The sequence below is a fragment of the Psammomys obesus genome, unplaced genomic scaffold (genome assembly GCF_907164565.1).
Source record: "Psammomys obesus unplaced genomic scaffold, mPsaObe1.curated_primary_1811, whole genome shotgun sequence".
Classification (NCBI taxonomy): domain Eukaryota; kingdom Metazoa; phylum Chordata; class Mammalia; order Rodentia; family Muridae; genus Psammomys; species Psammomys obesus.
Window position 1 is genome coordinate 9,767,504 of NW_026592510.1, and position 12,374 is coordinate 9,779,877.

General features: G+C 36.8%; 1 protein-coding gene across 5 annotated transcripts in view; it reads left to right on the forward strand.

Moving 5' to 3' along the window:
* Positions 1-12,374, forward strand: part of Rfx3 (regulatory factor X3) — a 274,748-nt gene that overhangs the window by 194,258 nt on the left and 68,116 nt on the right. For all 5 annotated transcript variants that reach the window (XM_055614027.1, XM_055614025.1, XM_055614028.1 and 2 more), the window contains one exon: positions 7,962-8,036. In XM_055614027.1, the coding sequence (XP_055470002.1) occupies positions 7,962-8,036 (75 nt within the window). The remainder of the gene's footprint in view (positions 1-7,961; positions 8,037-12,374) is intronic.

The window sequence follows — 12,374 nt, forward strand, 5'->3', positions numbered from 1 at the left end:
ATATATATATATATATATATATATATATATATATATATATATATATATATATATATTTCTGATCCATATGTTTTCTTCTTTTTCTCCTAAATACTTATAGAAGACCCTTAGGTAATAATAAAATAATATCACACCTCAGGTTTAACATGTGTTCATAAATTTTAGGAATTCTCTAATTTATAAAACTGTCAATGAATTAAAATCAGAAAGAATTCATATATTACAGTGTTTATAGCTAGTAAACTTGTTTGTTCTAAATGCTTAGCTGTGATCATCAGCATGTCATCCTTGGTTATTTTTTGAACCAAGATGTGAAATGAAACGGACTAGATGCTTTTATGGACATTTTCGGGTTTTTTGATGAGTTAAATCAACAGACTGTTTTGACTCTCTCTCTCAGGCTTCTTTTGCATATTGTATCATCATTACATATTGACTAACATTTTCCTTAAAGTTAGAGTTTTAATAGCAGTATTGTAGCAAGTTGCCTCAGTTTCCTGGATAGGAGGGAGGCAGTCCCTTATACATTTCTTAGGACCCTTGAGGGGGAAAAGACTCCACACAGATCTTTAGAAAATACACTGCCACTTGCCCTGAACTGATGGTGATTTAACTACCTTGTGTAAGGCGTTTGAAAATGTTTATATCCCATGATGCCTTTATATTGATACCCAGGACTTGTGTTTATGAGTGCACATCAGTATGCACTCATATATGATCATCTTTATGTCGATATGCATACATATATGACTGAAGCGAAGCCAAAACTCCTTGAAGTGATACCTGTATCATGGGCAGTAAGCTCTGCTTATTTTCTGCCGTGTTTAGTGTCTTTAAGTACACAGCCACCCTATTAGGCAGCCTCTACTCTGTGCTTGCAGTTTTTCTTAGCAGGCATTCCATGGTTCTGGCACCTCTAGGATTCTGGTTCTCCACTGCAACCTCATTTAGTGCTCTCTTGTAGCCTCTTTAAAGGGAGTCTGACCCTGCCGCACATTTCCTGATCAGTAAGTCTCTGGAACAGTGCTACAAAACTTGATGGCTCCTGCAATCTTATATCTTTCTTGCCAGAAAAGCCTCTGGCCAGCAACTATCGTGTGGACGAGGCTATGTTCTACTGCCGACTTTAGATGGAACTGAGCTGCTTTGAACCACAGTTGTATCAGCCTCTTTGTGCTGACCCTAAGGAAACCCTAAGGCAGCTGCTTTCTATGGGCAGAAAGCCCCTTCAATGAGTGGTATTCTGAGTTTAGTCCTGCTCTTATCAAGAAAATTTGCATTTTCACAAGTTCTAGATTTTGATCGGTGGGGTCTTATCCTCAGGGCACCTTCGCTATTGCCCCAGTGCTGAGTGGCTAGACTCTCTGTAAGGATTGCAGCCTCTTTTTTAACACATGCCTTGGCTGCAATTTTGTTTGAGCTCTTCCATGACAAACTGCAAATGCACATTAAATATTATATATGTATATGTGTATGTATGTATGTATGTATGTATGTATGTATGTATGTATATACATATTTCCTCTTGTTGCTTTTATAAAGATTTGTATTACTTTTGGCTATGTGTATGTAAGTGGTCTGCGTCCTGGAGCTACACTTACTTATGAAGTGAGCTGTCGAATATGGGCTTGAGATCTGAATTCAGATTCTCTACATGAGCAGGGTACACTCTTAAATTCTAAGCCATCTCTCCAAACCTATGTGGCTCTTTCTCACTGTCAACATAGATAATTATGGTGAATAATCACCATGCTTCGAAATGAATGCTATCCTGCCTTAAAATTTCTTACACAAAATGCACTAGCCATTAATTTTTCAATTTAGCCCTGCTTGAGTTTTCTGTAGCGAAGCAGAATAAAGTGATTCTTTTTTCCTCATGTAGCTTTAATGGCCTCTAATCTAGTTACCAATAGAGTCCTTCTTCCCCTCTGAAAACTAATGATTTAGGGCTCTCATTAACCTCCCCCTCACATTCTTTTTAACTTTATTTACTTGTATTTTATGTTCATTGATGTTTTGTATGCATGTATATCTGTGTGAGGGTTTCAGTTTCCCAGAAACTGCAGTTACAAACAGTTGTGAGCTGCTGTGTGGGTGCTGGGAATTGAGCCCAGATGCTCTCAAAGAGAAGCCAGTGCTCTTAACTGCTGAGCCATCTCTCCAGCCTACCTTTCTCTCTCAAGCATTCTTAACTTTCAGCTCCCATTAGAATGACAGATAAAGCTCTACTTGGAGCATTTGAGAGCTCACAAGTAGCTTAAAGGAGAAAGGAAGGCTTTATTTTGACTCCCTATCTGTCTTGTCAGGAAAGTTATAGTGTCAGGAGCTTGAGGTAGCTGAGCACACTGTGCCCATCGTGAGGAAGCAAAGGGAGAGGAACACTCATATGAAAGAACAGTAGGTGAAAGTTCAGGTGAGTGAGTGAAGTTTCTCATTTTTATTCATGGCATTATCCCAATCCATGGGGGTGCTCTCTGGGCTACAGAGAGTCATCTAACCTCCATTATCTGATAAACCCTCAAAGACATGCCCAGGGGCTATAACCTGATCTAGATAATTCCCTATAGGCATTGCCAGTGCTAACCTGATCTAGATGGTCCTGTATAGGCGCTCCCAGAAGCTTATCTAATCATAGATAAGATATAAGTATTCAGTTGTTTATGTACATGAATGTGTATAAAAACACATGTCAGAGAGATCTCCTTTGTTTGTTCTGTGTGAATTGTATAAAACTTTACCATTTCTTCATCTTTGCTGTCTTAGATGCTTACTTCCTTGGCATTATGATTGCTCCAAATGAGCACTGTGTTCTAGCCTCTCAGTTACTCAGACCAGAAGCATATGGGTAGATTTTCCCGACTCTGGTTTTTAGAGTTACTTATTTCATTCTATGCGATTGTGTGTTTTGCTTGCATATATCGATGTACCATGTGTGTGCCTGGTGCCCATCCATGTCAGAAGAGGGCATCAAATCCCTAGGAAGTAGAGTCATGGATGATCATGAGATGCCTGGCATAGGCGCCAGGAACTGACCTTAGATGTTGTGCAGAGCAGGTGGTGCTCTAACAGCTCTTCAGCCCCATTTTACTGAAGACTTACAAAAGAATTTGAACACTTACCATACTTTCTAAAATATAGTCACAGAAAGCCTCTGTGTAGCACCCTATCTTGTCTATCCATGCATTATGCAAATGACCCTCCATCTTCTCAGGGGTTCTGATCTCCTCTAGCCTTCTCAACCACTTAGTAGAACACTAATATATGGCAGCAGCTCAGCAAAGAACCCACCCCATTAGAGCCATTCTCCTTTTTAGAAGGCAGTGAGTGTAATAATTATAGTAGAGAATAATAACAGTGAAATTGTTACTTCCATTTCATTGACACTGTGCACTCTTTTAGAAAAGACATTATTAATCTTCTTTTCGAGTATGAGTGAAAAAATAAAAATGCAGTTTAACATCCAAGCATCATTGGACCCTCTTCTTTCCACTCTGGTCCTCTTTCATTCAGGACCTAGGTGGGTCTGAAGTCCCTTTTGAGCTATCGATGTCATTGTCATCGCCGTGGGTAACATAGTGTGGCTCTGCAGCCTTGGGGCCTGCCACCATATTCACAACTCTGGGAAGGCAGCATGTGGTGCTCATGAGAATGTTTCAGCCTGAGCTTTGAGCTGTGTACTTGCTATTCTAGCTTTCTTTCCCATTAGATAATAAAGACTGTGTCCACGCCAAGTTCTTCCTGGAGGAGTTGCTGAGTGTTTGTAGGAGCAGTGCTGAATTCATTACTCTCCCTCCTGGGTGGAAAATACTTTATCTCCATGCTTCTTCAGATCTTCAAATCCCAATTCCTTAGAAAATACAGAATATTTTCTTACTGTTCTAGTCTACTATATTTGCATATTTGATATATTTTTAAATGTTTTCTGCCTTACAAAGTTCACGCATCAATTCTTTTTCTTGAGCCAAAAGAACCAAGTGTAGGTGTACTTATTGCCACATGGTAGTTTTTACTACATTTGTGAGTATGTAAGTCAAATTTTTGTTGCTGTGACAAACACCTGAAAGGAGAGGAGGAAGAGAACAAGGGAGAATTTATTACAACTCACAGTTTGAGCCATGATTGGCTGGTCCCATGTGCTAGGAGCTTATGGCTGAATAAATTACCTTGTGGTGGCCAGGAAGCAGAGAAAATAGGCAATCAAGAACCACTCAGCACCTTTAAGAACCCACACAGTTTCCTTCTTTTTTTACAATTACTCCCTTACATTTCCACGGCTTTTCAAAATGGGTCCAAGAATTCAACACATGAATTTCTGGGGACATTTCATATTCAAATTATTACATTCTGCCCCTGTCCCAAAAGCTCATGACTACCTCATACTGTGAAATGCTTTTAATCTCTTCCACAAAAAGTCTCTAAAGTCAATATTTCAAGATTGTTCAGATGTCTAAAGTCTGAGGCTGAAGGCAAAGTCTTTGCTGAGAGCCAGCTCTGAAGTTAACATATGTACTGCTACCTGTATACAGCTGTACAAGGAATTAGAGCACAGAAGAGGGAGAGGACCAAACCAAATCTGAAACCCAGCATGGCAGGCATGAAGTTCTGTACCTCCATGTCCACCATCTCTGACATGTTGATGTATGCTCCAAAGCACTTGGGAATCCCTGACCCTACAACCTTGCTACTTGTCAGTACCTTTTCTTTTTAGTTGACTCTACTCATTGACTAAAGCTTTCCTCCGCAGACATTCCATCTCCCCAGAATATCATACTCTCAGGGGTTCTCCGTTTCATCTTTTCAGTCTCACTGCTTCACCAAGTTTGCCCTCTCAAGAGCTACCTGCAGGGATTCTGACCCTGACACACACTGGTCTGGATTTCCAAGCCTACCGTTGAAATCTGGGTAGAATGCTCCATCACCTTGGAACTGTTAACATTCTATATGTCTACAGAACTAAGCATCATGTGGACAGCATCAAGATCTGATACCAGCTTGGGTCTCTTGCACTGTGGCTGCAGTAGCTTCAGAATGCCCGGGTGGCTTAATACAAACTGAAATTCTTTCCTAGGCAGTCCTGTGGAGCAAGGGGCACTGGAGTTGTCTTCTCAAGTCTTTGCAATGAATTGAAACTTTCCTTCTCTTGCCCCTTAGAATGGGTATGGTCTGGTTCATTCCTCACATGCCCTTGAGGTACTCTTATCTTCCAGATGTAAATAGCTTCTTTTAATTTATTTTTGTGTTTCTGTTTTGTTGGGCCAGCCAACCCAGCAATCCTCCTGTGTCAACTCCTGACAGCACTTGAGTTACACGCTAGGCTTTCTGTGTGAATGCTGGCATTCGGTCACGTGCGTCAGAGCATGCCTGGGCGTCCACCTTAGTGCGAGCAGGGAAAGGCCAGAAAGAGAGTGTCGGTGGAGGCGTTCCTATTTTCCTCTTTTTATTCTACCTGGACTCCCAACCTATGGAACACTCCTCACATTGGCGTGTGTTTCCTCTTAGCTGTTCTCTGTTAAGCCTCACAGCCACCCCTAAAGGTGTGCTCTCCTCTCCTGGGTGCTTCTGGTACAGTCAAGACTGTCCATAACAGTAACCATCTGATTTTCTTTCCTGGACTTGCTACAGTCATTTTTCTTTCCCGAATTTGAGCACGCACTGTGCTTTCTTGCTTCCTAGTTTACGTCAGCTCTTGCTCCCTAGCATACACTGTCTTTGTGTTTTTCACAAGGGAATACTTCTCTTTTAGTATGAATTTCAAATTCGGGAAAAATGTAGACAAGGAGAAAATCTAAAGATTTATAACTCTACTTAAATATATGTTATGTGAGTACAGGATTCACAGTTTTGAAATTATAGCTTGAATTTCATAGCTTACAAATTATCTGGTAGGGATGAATTATGAAGGACCAACACCTTTTAGACAGTCAGTATACCTGTCCTGGTGGATGCAGTTGGACCTGGTTTGCCTTGCCTAATTTTGCTACCTTTCTCAGAGCTCCTTTCTCCTGGCTTCTCTACTGGATTTAGAGGACTGTATATGGCTCAGTAGAAGGGCTGCGAGCAATCTTCAACATACAAAAAAATAAAATAAAACCAGAAAGTAGCCCGAGTGGAGAGGTTCATTTCCTGACAACCTGGCCTTGTGGAGCATCAGCTGGGAATCAGGCGCCACCATAGTAGCAGCTTCTACAACACAGACACTAAGGAAACCAGTTGCTTGCTGAACTGACTTAAAGCTGCTCCCTCACAAACCCTTAGTGAGGATTTATTCCTGAATGTGATTCGGCTGTTATAATTTTGGTAATTTTTATCTTACATTTGAATTTATAAAATCACAAGGTATGGCTCATTTTATATTTACTTATAAAAATGCAATCTCTCCTCTAAATTTCCACTCTGAAACTTTAAAGAAATTGTAGGCATTTGAACAAAGTATAATTTTGAGCAAATTTTTCTTAGAAATGCTTTGTAATCACATGAATGTTTTCAGTTGTCTTATGTGCTGTCTTTTCCTTTTGAAAGCAAGAGCACTTCTTGATACCTCTTAGGAGATTTAACACCAAGGCTGAAGAGATGGCTCAGCAGTTTAGGATCACTGACTGCTTTTCCAGAGGACCTGGGTTCAGTTCCCAGCACCCATATAGCAGCTCACAAACTGTCTGTGACTCTAGGACTCTCACATAGACAAACATGCAGACAAAACAACAATGCACATAAAACAAAAATAAAAATAAATTTAAAAGAGAGATCTAATACCAAGCATTAGTTTATCATTTTGGTGGGGGGAAAATGTTTGTTTACTCCTTAAACTTAAATCATGTATTTTTAAATGTACTTATTTTAAGGTGAATAATATCACTTTCTTCTTATTATTTTCAAGTTTACTGTTAACTCTGTTAGCATCTCAACTGATGGGGAGAATGATTTAAAAGCCACTTTGCCTAGTTTTATGATCTCAGTGACAGCTAACTATAGACTAGATTGTACATTTTTATGGATTGGTAACTGCTTACACTGAATTGATGATGTTTACACAGTGTTGAAAATAATGAAATTTGTTTTCTCAAATTGCATAATGATATTTTAATTAGCTATTATTTTGCTCTAAATCTGCTTCTAAATGCATTCTGTTTAGTTTCAATAGAATGTATAGTAGTGCTATGAACTATCACTGTCTTACATGTGAGGTCATCAAGAGTACCTAAGGCTTGTTCCTGGAAGCAGTTGCTTAAGAATGATTTTGTGATTGCCTGTAGTTTGCTGGGATTACATTGAATATAACTGATTCTGTTCTTGTCCACTTTTTGTTGGCTTTGAGTTATTTTCTCTTCTACTCCTTTTTCTGCTATTATTTCTAATATTTCTGCTTCATTATCTTGCCCTAAAATACAATGTAGAGACCATAGTCACATCTGAATGCTCACCTGACTGACCTTTCCCTTCTAAATTTTAATGCAAGAGGAAAAGAGGGATGTGTAAATTTACTAGCTTTTAGGCATAATGAAGGGTTTTTGTAACTTGCATTAAAATACTAATGCATATTAAACTCAGATTCAGTTTCTTGATTTTTGTTTTGTGACAGAATAGAACAAATGTTAAATATGCTTTAGGAGTAAGACTATTTAGAGAGGGGCTAATATCCCACATTTTGAACTAGGCAAGAAAAAAAAATTTCTTAAACTAGAACAATCTGCCAGTGTTCTCGATCCTTGGGTCTCCATACTGATTATAATTACAAAGTGTTCAGAAAGGATTACTTTTGTAGTTGAGCTTATTATTAATGTGCATATCATATTTCATTCTCGAGGGATGGGAACGCTGGGGGGAAACACATTAAGTGATAGCTATTCATTAGCCATCATTGAAGAATGAATTAGACTTTTAAGAATCAATCAGAAATTCTCTGGTCAGCCTTTTATTACTATCTTGTCTTGAGCCCTTTTTTTAATGACATCTATTATCAGATTGAAATGGCGATTGAGACGCTGCAAAAGTCTGACGGTCTGTCCACTCACAGAAGCTCTCTTCTCAACAGCCATGTAAGTTGCCTCTTCATGTACACTAATCTCTTGCTTGTTCTGCATGTGTTGCTTGCTTCTAAGTGCTTGTTTTATTTATTTCCTTATTTATTTTGCTTCCTAACCTTCCTTTCTCAAGCCTCTTCAGACTCTAATCATTTAATGCCTGTTTGACACAGTGTGTTATCTCAAAACAAAACCAAAGAGTGCTGCTTCATGAGTTGTCTGTACTTTTGGTCTATATATACAAATTTAAATTTCATGACAAGCCACTATTTCTGAAATATAACTAATACTTATTGTAAACATTTAAAGATTTTTTTTTTAGCCACATATTTATTTCCCCTGAAGCAAAACATTGTAGTATACCTCTTTATGTCAGAGGCCCAGAAGCGACCATGTCCATCTGTGACTGGTATGACTCTCTAAATGGATTAGAGGTCTCTAATGCCAAAAGCAGTGGCAAACTGTTTAAATGTTATCACTGCTAAGACTAGAAAGTAGGTAGGTCACAGTCATGGGCAAACTCGGGTCCTAAACACTGAAGAAAAGTGAAAATGGGCCAACACTGAAGTTATCCATAAGCCCTGACTTGCTTAATCCCAGAGGGGCGCAAAATGGTCTCGCGGCCTCCTGAGGCTCTCACTGTTCCCGGCCAGCATCACTGTAACGCTGGTAAGTTCTGTGAGGTAAACATTGGCATCATCTGTTCAGAGTTGAAGAAATGAGTGAAAATGCTTGTTACAGTTATTTTTAGTAGGTGATTTCTGAATGTATAGGGAAGTGAATGGACATGTGACTTAAGTCAATTGTAGATAGAGCTGCTAAGTTAGCATTAGTGACATGTAAGAATTAGAATTTTCCTTCCAAAACAACGTTTTTTTAAATTTACAGATAATTTGTTATGATTTCTTAATTTTTATTAGTATTTTTATGACTAAAAAGTTTAAAATTAGGATCACTGAAATACAATAACATTAATTTTTCAGAAAAAAAAGCTGTAGTATTTTTAACAACCATGTAGTTTATAGGAAATGTTTCACTATGAATCTTTTCAATAGTGTTTAAATTTTGAACTATTTCAGATTTGTATTCCAAAGTAATAGTTCCTTCTGATGTTCTAATGTTTGTTTTTGGAGGAGGTGTTTGATTCATTCCTTTTTCAACAGAAGCATCTTGGTAAACAAAACATGTTAGCCAATTTGTAGAAGGTCTAGAATTTTAGTAAAAATTATATATAGAAACATTAAAACAAGGATTTATATTTTGTCATCTCTTTTTTAAAACAACTTGAACACTATTCTCTATTCTTTGTTCTTACATATATTCTGCTCATTGGAATGGTTCTGTGGTTGTGTTAAAGGCCAGTTTACCATATGTTATTAGGATGCATTTGCCAGTTTGTATAGTTGTATATAGAAAGTGAAAATGCTTACACTTCCAACTAAAAATGTGCAGGCATGTAAGTGTTTTTAAAAATAAATAGAAATTTATAATTGCTCTTTTGAAATTTTCAGATTTCTAAATTGTCTCTGAAAGTCAATTCTTATTTCTGTTTTGAGATATGAAATACATAATATGTTTATTAAATTTAACTTCAATAAGCCAAATATATTGATATTTTTATAAACAGTAATATAGGTATAAACATTTTTTTAATGTTTCTATTTGTTTGAAACTTTTGAAATGTATTGGGATATTTAAAATTATTTTCTTTAATTAGAACTTATGAACTAACATTATCAATGACAGTTGTGAATGAAGCTGCTCAAACAAAATAATTATGTGGTCTTCCTGGTTTTGAGTTTTTATTGCATATTTAGCAAATCTTCTATATGTTTAAGCCTCATAGCTGCATTTCACTATGTAGGAAGAGTGGACACAGATATTGCTCTTGTGGCGAAAATGTTTGTTTATTGGCTTCACTCACTTTATTATGTCTATGACGTAGTCATGTTTGTTCAAAACTACATGTAGAATGCACTTCTGTGAATAGAAGCAACAGGATCAGTGTTTTGCTGCTGCCCATTAGCTTAGCTTCTCCTTGAATGCAAAAATGTTTCTACTGTCTTTTCCTTGGGACATTTGTGATGCTCCTGACTGTCACTGGATTTTCCCCAACTGCTGGAATAAAATGCTACTTAGTATGTGGATTCTGGCCAATAACTTCTTTCTGAAGTTGTTCCAAATTCTCCAGACTTAGTTGGAGATTTGTTGTATAAAAGTTTGATAATGAAATAGTATTTTAGAAAATATTGTTCATTTTTAGATGCTAATGAACTTTGTTACCTTTTTTAATCACGAGGGTATAATAAAGAATTATTAGAGGTCTATAGGATTCTTTGTGGTAGAAGTAGATTCACCTTTATGATAATTAGTTCTCTGAATTATCAGTTTTTACAAATGATCAATTTCATTAGGAAGAAAATTAGGGAAATTATCTATAATGTATATCCATATTTAAACGTCCTAAAATGATGCTTAATAATAAATTTGAACATATAATCTCTTATTTTATTTTGCAATATGGTGCAGAAATTATTTCCCTTTTATCTGTATGCATTTAATTTTTAACGATACAAAAAAATCATTTCATGCAAATACCATATATGATACCTTTCTAATCAAATCCAATTGACTCTCTCCCCTTCTTTCCACACATTTAATGATGGAGCAGTATATCACATCTTATATCCCATTCTCTCAAGTCTGAATGTTTGTATGTATACCACATGTATTCCTGGTGTCCAGTAAGGAAAGAGGAGAGCAGTGGATCCCCTGTGACTGGAAATGGTTGTGAGCTGCCGTGTGGGTGCTGGTAATCAAACCCAGGTCCCCTGGAAGAGTAGCCAGCACTCTCGCCAACAGTATATTCCCACCCTCTTCTGGTGTGCTTTTGAGAATATTGTATGCTACTAATCCATATTTTTTTATTTTCAATATGCTGTTATCGTCCACATTAAAATGCAAGGACACCATCTGTATTTTGTACAAGACAGTATGTTCCAGCTGAGGAAAGTTATACAGTGTTTCATCTGTTTATAATGTTAACCTGGTGGCATTATGTCAGCACATCATAGACAACCAATAAATATTTATTGGCTAGAAAAAAAATCAGGAGGGAAATAAAGCTTTTTAAGGTTTGCCATCTAGCACAGCCCCCTGCCTAAAACAGTTCTGGTACATAGGAGTAGATTTGCACCAAATATTTGCAGACTAGATGAATATAAGAAATAGTAGAAGGACACAAACCTTACCTGTAATGTTTGAGGTTTCTTTCCCCAGTCATGCATATGCCTGTTTAGATCTCATGCATACACTGTATTGATTTTTTTTTGTCCCACATATTATTCAGTCAGTTTTATGTCTTGGTAGAGGGTTCTCTTTCAACATTCTAACTAGGTGAAGAATATGTGGGTCACTTTATAATTTCCCACATACATCCTTAAGATTCAGAGTAACTTATTTTCTCTCAACCTAATCATTTAAAAAGTTGTACCCCAACGTGATATGACTCATTTCTTTGCATCTTAGAATTTGCTTTGATTTTGGTTCTGAAGAACTCCTTTGGTATAATACTTTATGTATGTATTTTTTTTTAATTTTATGTATGTGAAAATGCTATTTGTAAATTTTATATATCTGCCTAAGACCATAGAATATCTAACTCTTTTAGTTGCAAACTTAAGCTTGTCTTATGCTCTCAGCTGTAATTAATATATGTTTTCATTTAATATTCATATTATATCCAATTTTGGATACATTAGATGGTAAATTTCAACCTAGAATTGTTAAATTGATTGTTACGACCTTTTGCATAGTGCACTTAAGCATGTGTATCTTGTTAATTCCACTTAGGTATATGAAAACCTCTAGGCATTTCTGTTTTCAGAATTTTCATAATCTAGGAGACAACTGATTCATAATGCCTACAGGCTTAAGCTACTGATATATATTCAGCTTAAAGTAAAGCCTTGTTTTTTAGTCATTCACCCACCGCTCACTTAGCTGTATTGTAAATAGAAGTTACAGTTACTATGGGCCTGTCAAAGTGTATAACTGGCGCACTTAACATAAAGGGATGCCTAGTTGATACTAATTCACCTGGAAAATGCCAGATGTTACATTTAGATGTTAATTGGGCAATACCTTATTTATTTATTTTTATTTGTCAATCAGTGTTTCACTTTAGGAAAAATAGGAACTATTCATCCTCTATAATCTTTTCTGATTAATACAGATTAAATGAAAAGGTTGAAAGGTGCAATTATCTTGCTTTCTGCCCTTAGATGAGGATATGTTCGTTCATTAGTAGAATAATTATGTTTAAGGATAAAGGTTAAATTTTTCTATGATATT